The sequence below is a fragment of the Ictidomys tridecemlineatus genome, chromosome 10 (assembly GCF_052094955.1).
Source record: "Ictidomys tridecemlineatus isolate mIctTri1 chromosome 10, mIctTri1.hap1, whole genome shotgun sequence".
NCBI classification, from domain to species: Eukaryota; Metazoa; Chordata; class Mammalia; order Rodentia; family Sciuridae; genus Ictidomys; species Ictidomys tridecemlineatus.
The window spans coordinates 99,356,359-99,367,679 of NC_135486.1; the positions used below are offsets into that span (position 1 = coordinate 99,356,359).

The 11,321-nt window shown below is 38.2% G+C and overlaps 1 protein-coding gene across 1 annotated transcript in view; it reads left to right on the plus strand.

The window, feature by feature from the left end:
• The window catches only part of LOC144367616 (olfactory receptor 2AE1-like), a 49,590-nt gene extending 42,734 nt beyond the window's left edge, over nucleotides 1-6,856 (plus strand). The window contains exon 2 of the mRNA XM_078024694.1: nucleotides 6,642-6,856. Coding sequence (XP_077880820.1) covers nucleotides 6,642-6,856 — 215 coding nt within the window. The remainder of the gene's footprint in view (nucleotides 1-6,641) is intronic.
• The last annotated feature ends 4,465 nt before the right edge of the window (nucleotides 6,857-11,321 follow it).

Sequence of the window (11,321 nt, forward strand, 5' to 3'; positions counted from 1 at the left end):
AAAACATTACACAGTTCTTAATATATCATATTTCACAGTTTGATTCAAGCGGGTTATGAACTCCCAACTTTACCCCGTATACAGATTGCTGTATCACATCAGTTACCCTTCCATTGATTTACATATTGCCATTCTAGTGTCTGATGTATTCTGCTGTTTGTCCTATCCTCCCCCCCTCCATCCCCTTCCCTCCCCTCCCCTTCCCTTTTCTCTCTCTACCCCCTCTACTGTAAATCAATTCTTCCACTTGTATTATCTTGTCTTACCCCTCCTTTCCTCTTATATGTAATTTTGTATAACCCTGAGGATCACCTTCCATTTCCATGCAATTTCCCTTCTCACTCCCTTTCCCTCCCACCTCTCATCCCTGTTTAATGTTAACCTTCTACTCAAGCTCTTCGTCCCTACCTTGTCCTTGGTTACTCCCCTTATATCAAAGGAGTAATTTGGCATTTGTTTTTTAAAGATTGGCTAGCTTCACTTAGCATAATCTGCTCTAATGCCATCCATTTCCCTCCAAATTCTATAATTTTGTCGTTTTTTAATGCAGAGTAATACTCCATTGTGTATAAATGCCACATTTTTTTATCCATTCATCTATTGAAGGGCATCTAGGTTGGTTCCACAATCTTGCTATGATGAATTGTGCTGCTATGAACATCGATGTAGCAGTATCCCTGTAGCATGCTCTTATTAGGTCTTTAGGGAATAGACCGAGAAGGGGAATAGCTGGGTCAAATGGTGGTTCCATTCCCAGCTTTCCAAGAAATCTCCATACTGCTTTCCAAATTGGCTGCACCAATTTGCAGTCCCACCAACAATGAACAAGTGTGCCCTTTTCCCCGCATCCTCTCCAGCACTTGTTGTTGGACTTCATGATGGCTGCCAATCTTACTGGAGTGAGATGGTATCTTAGGGTGGTTTTGATTTGCATTTCTCTGACTGCTAGAGATGGTGAGCATTTTTTCATGTACTTATTGATTGATTGTATGTCCTCCTCTGAGAAGTGCCTGTTCAGGTCCTTGGCCAATTTATTGATTGGGTTATTTGTTATCTTATTGTCTAATTATTTGAGTTCTTTGTATACTCTGGATATTAGGGCTCCATCTGAAGTGTGTGGAGTAAAGATTTGTTCCCAGGATGTAGGCTCCCTGTTTATCTCTTGTATTGTTTCTTTTGCTGAGAAAAAACTTTTTAGTTTGATTAAGTCCCATTTGTTGATTCTAGTTGTTAACTCTTGCGCTATGGGTGTCCTATTGAGGAATTTGGAGCCTGACCCCACAGTATGTAGGTCATAGCCAACTTTTTCTTCTATCAGACTCCGTGTCTCTGATTTAATATCAAGCTCCTTGATCCATTTTGAGTTAACTTTTGTGCATGGTGAGAGAAAGGGATTCTGATTCATTTTGGTGCAAATGGATTTCCAATTTTCTCAGCACCATTTGTTGAAGATACTATCCTTCCTCCATTGCATGCTTTTAGCCCCTTTATCAAATATAAGATAGTTGTAGTTTTGTGGGTTGGTTATTGTGTCCTCTATTATGTACCATTGGTCTACCTGCCTGTTTTGGTACCAGTACCATGCTGTTTTTGTTACTATTGCTCTGTAGTATAGTTTGAAGTCTGGTATCGCTATACCGCCTGATTCACACTTCCTGCTTAGCATTGTTTTTGCTATTCTGGGTCTTTTATTATTCCATATGAATTTCATGATTGTTTTATCTATTTCTACAAGAAATGCTGTTGGGATTTTGATTGGCATTGCATTGAACTTATGGTAATATAAGTAATACTTTTGGTAATATCACCATTTTGATGATGGTAGTTCTGCCTATCCATGAACAGGGTATATTTTTCCATCTTCTAAGGTCTTCTTCTATATCTATCTTAGGGTTCTGTAGTTTTCATTGTATAAGTCTTTCACCTCTTTTGTTAGGTTCATTCCCAATTATTTTATTTTTTGGGGGGATATTGTGAATGGAGTACTTGTCCTCATTTCCGTTTCAGAGGATTTGTCGCTGATATACAGGAATGCATTTGATTTATTCGTGTTGATCTTATATCCTGCCACTTTGCTGAATTCATTTATTAGCTCTAATAGTTTCTTTGTAGACCCTTTTGTGTCTGCTATGTAAAGAATCATGTCATCTGCAAATAGTGATAATTTAAGTTCTTCTTTTTCTATTTTTATGCCTTTAATTTCTTTTGTCTGTCTAATTGCTCTGGCCAGTGTTTCGAGGACTATGTTGAACAGAAGTGGTGAGAGAGGGCATCCCTGTTTTGTACCAGATCTTAGAGAGAATGCCTTCAATTTTTCTCCATTCAGAATGATGCTGGCCTGTGGCTTATCATAGATTGCTTTTACAATGTTGAGGTATGATCCTGTTATCCCTAATTTTTCTAGAGTTTTGAACATAAAGGGATGCTGTACTTTGTCGAATGCTTTTTCTGCATCTATCGAGATGATCATATGGTTCTTATTTTTAAGTCTATTGATGTGGTGAATAACATTTATTGATTTCCTTATATTGAACCAGCCTTGCATCCCAGGGATGAATCCTACTTGATCATGGTGTATAATTTTTTTGATGTGTTTTTGAATCTGATTCACCAGAATTTTGTTTAGGATTTTTGCATCTAGGTTCATTAGAGATATTGGTCTGTAGTTTTCTTTCTTTGAAGTGTCTTTGTCTGGTTTAGGCATCAGGGTGATGTTTGCCTCGCAGAATGTATTTGGAAGTTCTCCCTCTTTTTCTATTTCCTGAAATAGTTTGAAAAGTATTGGTGTTAGTTCCTCTTTAAAGGTTTTGTAAAACTCTGCTGTATACGCATCCGGTCCTGGGCTTTTCTTAGTTGGTAGTCTTTTGATAGTTTCTTCTATTTCCTCTATTGTTATTGGTCTGTTTAGGTTGTCTATATCCTCCTGACTCAATCTGGGCAGATCATATGACTTAAGAAATTTATCTATGCCTTCACTATCTTCTATTTTATTGGAGTATAAGGATTCAAAATAATTTCTGATTATCTTCTGTATTTCTGAAGTGTCTGTTGTGATATTGCCTTTTTCATCCCATATGCTAGTAATTTGGGTTTGCTCTCTTCTTCTCTTCATTAGCATGGCTAAGGGTCTGTCGATTTTATTTATTTTTTCAAAGAACCAACTTTTAGTTTTGTCAGTTTTTTCAATTGTTTCTTTTGTTTTGATTTCATTAATTTCAGCTCTGATTTTAATTATTTTTTGCCTTCTACTTCTTTTGCTGTTGTTTTGCTCCTCTTTTTCTAGGATTTTGAGATGAAGTATGAGATCATTTATTTGTTGGTTTTTTCTTTTTTTAAGGAATGAACTCCAAGCAATGAATTTTCCTCTTAGAACTGCTTTCAATGTGTCCCATAGATTCCGATATGTTGTGTCTGTGTTTTCATATAACTCTAAGAATTTTTTAATTTCCTCCTTGATGTCTTCTAAAACCCATTGATCATTCAGTAACCTATTGTTCATTCTCCAAGTGATGCTTGATTTTTCCTTCCTTCTTTTATCATTGATTTTCAGTTTCATTCCATTATGATCAGATAAGATGCATGGTATTATCTCTACTCCTTTATATTGTCTAAGAGTTGCCCTGTGACATAATATATGGTCTATTTTTGAGAAGGTTCCATGTGCTGCTGAGAAAATAGTGTAACTACTTGATGTTGGGTGGTATAGTCTATATATGTCAATTAAGTCTAGGTTATTAATTGTGTTATTGAGTTCTATAGTTTCCAATTTAACTTTTGTTTGGAAGATCTGTCCAGTGGGTGAGAGAGGTGTGTTGAAGTCTCCCATGATTATTGTATGGTGGTCTATTAGACTCTTGAACTTGAGAAGAGTTTGCTTGACGAACATAGCTGCACCATTATTTGGGGCATATATATTTATGATTGTTATGTCTTGTTGGTGTATGATTCCCTTGAGCAGTATGATGTGTCCTTCTTTATCCCTTTTGATTAACTTTGGCTTGAAATCTATTTTATTAGATATGAGTATGGACATTCCTGCTTGTTTCCGCAGTCCATATGAATGGTATGATTTTTCCCAACCTTTCACCTTCAGTCTATGTATATCTTTTTCTATCAGATGCGTCTCCTGTAGGCAGCATATTGTTGGGTCTTGTTTTGTGATTCATTCTACTAGCCTGTGTCTCTTAATTGGTGAGTTTAAGCCATTAACATTTAGGGTTATTATTGAGATATGGTTTGTTCTTCCAGCCATATTTGTTTATTAATGTTACTAAACCTGATTTGTTTTCCTCTTTGATTACTTTCCCCCCTTTACTGTCCTACCTCTCACTGTTGGTTTTCAATGTTATTTTCCATTTCCTCTTCCTGTAATGTTTTGCAAAGGATTTTTTGAAGAGATGGTTTTCTAGCTGCGAATTCTTTTAACTTTTCTTTATCGTGGAAGGTTTTAATTTCATCTTCTATCCTGAAGCTTAATTTCGCCAGATACACAATTCTTGGTTGGAACCCATTTTCTTTCAGTGTTTGAAATATGTTATTCCAGGATCTTCTAGCTTTCAGAGTCTGTGTTGAGAGATCAACTGTTATCCTGATTGGTTTACCCCTAAATGTAATCTGCTTCCTTTCTCTTGTAGCTTTTAAAATTCTCTCCTTATTCTGTATGTTGGACATCTTCATTATAATGTGTCTAGGTGTGGATCTCTTATGATTTTGCACATTCGGCGTCCTTTAGGCTTCTAGGATTTGGGATTTTGTCTCATTCTTCAAGTCTGGGAAGTTTTCTCGTATTTTTTCACTGAGTAGATTGTTTATTCCTTTGGTTTGGAGCTCTGTGCCTTCCTGTATCCCAATGACTTTTAAATTTGGTCTTTTAATATTATCCTATAATTCCTGGATGTTCTGCTCATGGTTTCTTAGCAGACTTGCTGAACTGTCTATGTTCTTTTCAAGTTGAAATACTTTGTCTTCATTGTCTGATGTTCTATCTTCTAAGTGATCTACTCTGCTGGTAGTATTCTCAATTGAGTTTTTAAGTTGTTTTATTGCTTCCTGCATTTCTAGGATTTCTATTTGTTTGTTTTCTATTACCTCTATCTCCCTGTGAAATTGATCTTTTACTTCCTGCATTTGTTTATGTAGTTCCTTGTCAATGTGATCTTTCATTGTCTGATTTTGCTGTCTCATGTCTTGAGACTCCAGATCATCTGAAGCATGTATATCCTGAACTCTTTATCTGACATTCCATCTGTTGCAGCTATTACCTCTTCTAAAGTTGAGTTGACCTGCATTGCTTGTGGCCCTTTCTTTCCTTGTCTCTTTTCATTCTGCTCGCATTTCTTTCTGCTTGGTGAAACTGTTGTGTTTTTGAAATTTACCCCCTATTTATTTATATTGCTCTTGTATAGTTGGGAAGTCTCCCTTGCAGGGCAGGTAGTGGCTGTGCTCCTCCTCTAATTAGGGTGATCTGTCTACCACGCTATTTGGTCACAGGTCTGTCCCCCCTGCAGGCGCAGGTGGCAGCTCTGCTCTGGGCCCATTCCAATTGTGGTGACGTAACTACCACGCCCTGGGGTCCTTGGTCCTGATCTGGATGTGGGCGGCGGCTCTGCTCAGTCCCCACTCCAATTGGTGTGACGTGTCTACCATGCTGGCAGGCCTCTAGGCCGGTGGGTCGCAGTTTTGCACAGCCCCCACTCCCAATGGGGGTACCTGACTACCTCTCCAACAGGTCGCTGAGCCCCCTCCAGACCCGGGTGGCAGCCCAGCTCCACCCCAACTCCAACTAGTGTGACATGACTGCCTTGGTGCTACGTGCCCACCATGCTGGCAGGCTACTGGGCCTGTCTTGCCAGGGGGTCACAAGTCTGCCTACCCTACAGGCTCAGAGGCAGCTCTGCACAGCCGCTACTCCAAATGAAGTTAATTGGCTACCCCGCTGTGGGGTTGCTGGTCCTATTCTAGGCGTGGGCGGCTACTCTCTTAGGCCCCAGCTGCAGTTGGGGTGTCGTGATACCACGCCGGCGGGTCACTTGGCCTGTTCTGGGTGCAGGCGGCAGCTCCACTCTGCCCCTCTGGCCCCCACAGCACCCAGCAGGACCCAGACCAAGAAGCAGTCACCGCAGGTTCCCCAGCCCTGGGCCAAAGCGGCTTCGGGGGCCAGAACCCGGCCTCTCCAATCCCAACGCACTCTCTGCTGGGAGCTGGCTCCAAGGAGCGACCCCCACGGGTTCCCCAGCCCCAGGCCAAAACTGTTCCAGGAGTCAGAATCCAGTTGCCCCAAGCTCAGCGCATGCTCCACTTGGAGCTGGCCTCCACAGGCAGTCTCCGCAGGTTCCCTAGCCCTGGGCCAAGTTAGCCCCAGGAACCAGAATTTGGCCGCTCAGAGCCGGGCACATGCCTTGCCAGAAACGAGCCCCCAGGAGTGTTCTCCACAGGTTAGCCAGTCCCGAGCCTGAGCAATTTGTCTTCGAGACGCAGGCAAATACCAGCCTGAAATCACCTGTTCCGTAGCTGAATGAGCTGAGATCAGTAGAAAACAGGGATGATTACATCATTTCTCCAAGATGGCGGCTGCTGACCTCCTCCGTGGTCCGACCGGTGTCGGGAACTGAACTGGACCACTTCTCTCCTCTGTCTCAAAGCCGGAATCAGCATTAAGCGCGGCCATTGTACCGCTGGCGGGAGCCCCCCTGAATCCGTATCGCTGCACCTCTGCTACCGAACATCGCCACTTCCCCGCAGGCGCCACAGACTCCAGCCGCAGGGCGATCGCCGATCAGGCTATGCGACCCACCCTCCGTGTGGAGAAATCGAGCTCCCGCAGCCAAACCTCGCGCGATGGAAATTCGTCTACTAGATTCTGGAGCACCTCGATTTCACTGGAAATTCCCAACAAGATAGCCTTCAGCCATTTCACCTCGTCTTTCTCCCGCTCAGTGATGCCGCGCACTGGGGTGATGCACTCCCTTTGCCGCCATCTTCCTTCTCCTCTGTTTTTTGTTTTGAGACAGGGTCTCATTCATTTTCTTTTGACCTGAACAAGTTGCTAAGACTAGTTTTAAAATTGAGATCCTCCTGCCTTACTCTCCTTTTTTTCTGTTTCAGAGTATTTTGTTACATGTGAGGCAGTTACTTTCTCCCAACCTGTCACTTCAACGTACATTTTTTTCAAGGAATCTTGTGTGTGTGTGTTTGTTTGTGTGTATGAAACTTATTTTAATATCCCCAATTTTGTTATAAAGTTAGTATTTAACTTTAAAAACAAATAACCATCTTTTTGTATTATTAGTATTATTCTTTTGGGAAATTGAAAACAGACATGCCACAGTAGTCAGCCACATTCACAGTCCTTTCTAAAGTTTATTTTGAGTAATCTTCCAAGTTGCTCAAGCTGAGCTTGATCCTTCAATTTTTATGATTATTTCTTCCAAGTTCCTCGTGTTATAGTCATATACAACTATATACACTGTTTAAATCCATTTCTTAATATAAATTTGGTGTGTCTTCTATTATCCTTTTTTATTCAAGTATTTCTGACAAGTGAGTGATCTGTTAAGTCATATCAGGAGAGAAACTAGGGGCATTTTGTACCAAGCAGATACTCTAGTGTCCCAGGAGCTTTCTTTGAAAAGGATGTCATTTCTTTTCTATTATTGCAGTGAGTTTTCTATCTTTTATCATCAATGATGAACTTCATGTACATTAATAGATAAATAATAACCTAGGTTTGTAGTGGTCTATAGCATCTAGAATTGAGGCAGGACCCTGAATCGTTTACAAAATAATATAATCACTTTATGATACATTTTTCAGAATGTATAAGCATCATTAAGTGAAGCATCATTATATAAAACTATATATGTTAAATTGAATAATATATAAGTAGTGTGCAATTTTTTCTTATTATTTTCCCTTTACACTTTTTTGTATAAAAATTGCCTTTCCCAAAATATTGAAACAAATATTTAGCTAATGAATTGTTTCATTGTAAATTTATCATTTAATCGTCTGTGATTTTTTTAAAAAATAATTTTAGTTGTAGGTGGACACATTACCTTTATTTTATTTGTTTGTCTTTTTATTTATTGCTGAGAATTGAACCCATGACCCCACATGAGCAAGAAGAGTGGTCTACTGATGAGATAAAACCCCAGCTAGTGTGATTTCTTATTAATTTTAACTTAGACACATGACAGATTTTTCAGAAACATACAAAATAACTAGTATTTCTATCAGGAATACAACACTAATGATGCTAAAGAATATCTTCTTGGTTTTGGTAACAACTCTTTAGTCACATCTAAGGATCTTAAATTATTATCTCCTTAAAAAAAAAGAAAAGACAGAAGTGAGACAATTTCTTTATTTAATTGTACCAAAAAAGGAGGTAGACTGTTTCTTGTCTAGAAAACCAACCTGACCATAATCTTGTGTGATGCTTTATTGTTGGAGTAAATGTGAGGGTAATCCAATGATCAGAATGAAGAATAGCTCAGAATGTCAGAGTTGGGGCATTAAGAGTGTGGTTCTGACAGGTTATCTGAGAAAAAGGATGAGTGGAATGTGTTGTAGAAAAAGAAAAGCATGGGATGTGAGTTACTGGCATCAAGCTGGGGACCTCAGATGCAACAGGTCAGAAAGTGGAGCAACAACATATTTAAGTTGGTTGAACAGTGCCTGGAGAGGAAGAAATTACAAGGCTTGAAAGTAATAAAAATGAATGTGTCATATCTAATATATCTCCAATAGCAGGGAGCCAGATATGTGTCATACTTGTCTGATTACCCCATTAACTCCTGGTCTTTAGGGATTTTCAAATATGAGGCCAGTGGCATAAGTGTCATGCTGTCACATTTTCTGTCTTCTCCCTCTTAGAATTCACCTTTTTCTCATCTCTGAATCTTATGCCTCCTCAGCAGTTTTTTTCTTGCTCCTCAGATTTATTCTCCTACTACTTCACCACATTTGCTTCTCCTCTGCACAGTATTTATTTTCTTCCACTATCTACTTCTTCAGATCCTTGACTTTCAACTATGTCACTTTCTTTGTTTTTCTTTGACATTTTTGTGGGACTGAGCATAGACTTGTGAAAATTATGTGTACTATGTCTCTGAGTTAGGGGGCCTGGACTGTGGAAAGTTATGACAGTTGCAGTCTAGTTTTTTGGTGAAAGCAGCAGTGGCAGCTACCACTTGGAGTATTCACAGAATATTTTGGTAATTTTTTTCTGTCAGAATAGAATCATGGCTCATAATATATGACTATGTATTTAGTACAAAATAAACTTTCATAGTGGCTCTAAAAATTTTTATCACCAACAAAAGATTTGAAAATTGCCATTGCTTAACATGTTTGTAATTTTAAGTCATTTTATTTTGTTAGATGTTTTTTGCCTTTTTATTTCATGTTTTCCTCCTCATGGATATGCAATAGTGTATTGGCTTTTGTGTTAACTTCTCTTGATAGTAATGATTTATACTCCTATTTGTATATTTATGTGCCAGTTGATTATTTCCTTCTTTGTGAAGTCCATTTGCAAATACTTTCATTGTCCTTTACTCTTTTGGTATGTCTTTTTTTCCTCACAAGTATAACACTTCATTTATTCTGCAATACAAATCTTTTGTTACATATGCACTTTACAAATATTTTCTCTCACTTCATGTTCCAGCTTTGATAACTGGATGTACATTGAACTAATTTTTTTAAATGGCCTTCAGAGATATAAATACATAAAAATTTACAGGGAAATGTCTTAGAAGTTGAGTAACAGTGATAGATGGTATATGTAGATTTCCCCTTCAGAGTATTCAGTTAAGTACCATGCACTTGTATTGTAAGAGGATGAACAAGGTCATGCACAAAGTGTAAATAGATTATTAATTGGAATTATCCAAAATGATTGAAAAAATTTTCACATTCCAGGCAAAACATGATAAGACTACTCCCTGGACATGATACTGTCTTCTGTTCCGCATCAGAGTTTCACTCTCTCAAATGAATGAACTTATATTTGGTCATCTATGGATTTTGTCTCTTCAGGATTTTTGAAGCAGTATATGATACCACTCTTTATTCAGCTAAAATTTGTGGATCTTTACCCTGTCCTGCTCCATTCTGCTGACCCAGGGTCCTCTCACTTTCTTATTCTCTTGGGCATGATATTTCCTTTGCTGTAATTCTATCTAACATTTTGTGCAAAGATCAGCTCATTAGAGGATCTGCCATCTATGATGCTATGACTTCCAGATTCTGTGAGGTTTGAAGGTTGTAACCTGTTACAGTACCATCATGTTCTACAGAAAATTAGTTTGTCTTTATACTTTTGTAGGCTGCATCACCATGAGAAATACTTGTGACTATAAAACAAGGAACACAAGCAGTCACTAAAAGCTAGAATGATTCTCTTCTAGAGCCTCTAGAAAGAATGTAGCTTTTTTTAACACTTTGATATTAATCCTGTTTCATGAAAATAAAAACATCCATAACTATAAAAATAAATTTCTGTTTTTTTAATCTGTCACTTAGTAGCAATAGGAATTTCTGGACTTTACTTGGCTATGTTAATAAATGGAATTATGCTAAAGTGATAGGTATTTATAAAATATTGTCTTTCCAAAAACTAAGTGTAATATGTTTTATTATTTGCAGTGAGCAAAAGAGTAGATTATGACAGAAATTTTCTGATCAGAATTGTTTTTCTTACATTAGCAGATTTATTTTTTACTTCTGTTTTCTACTTGATTTAGAACAGGGGTTTTGCTGGCTCTTGGTTTTTTTTAACACTTTTTCTGAGTAAATGTGTTTGTGTCTAATTTGTGGTCATGTCTTTTTGTTTTTGAATTGCAGGTAGTACAGTTTGTGAGATTCCCACCAATGTCTTTGACTTGGTCAAAATAAGGTATACGTAGCTTCCTTGTGTCTCTTGCTATCTTAATTTTGTTCTTTCTCCAAATAACAGAGTTTTTCAAAGTGGATATTTTCAAGGTTACAAAAAATTAAGTATGTAAAAGTAAGAAAAATGAGAAGGCATGGAAAAGCCAACAAAGCACCTGTGCTTAAGCTTTGGACAATATGAATAAGGTGATGAGTTTGTGTTTGAATGATCTCTAAGGTGAGTTGTCATATGTGTGGATAAAAAAAACGAGAGTCAAGACTTAAATTAATTTTACTATATACATATAGAACTCTTTTTCATCTCTAACTTGTCTGAGAGTTTTCATCAGGGTTATTAAGAGATCTGTGCACTTCTTACATTACAATGTTCAGTGACATTGAACCTATATTTTAATTCTCTTTTCAATAACTTTAAAAAGCTGAGA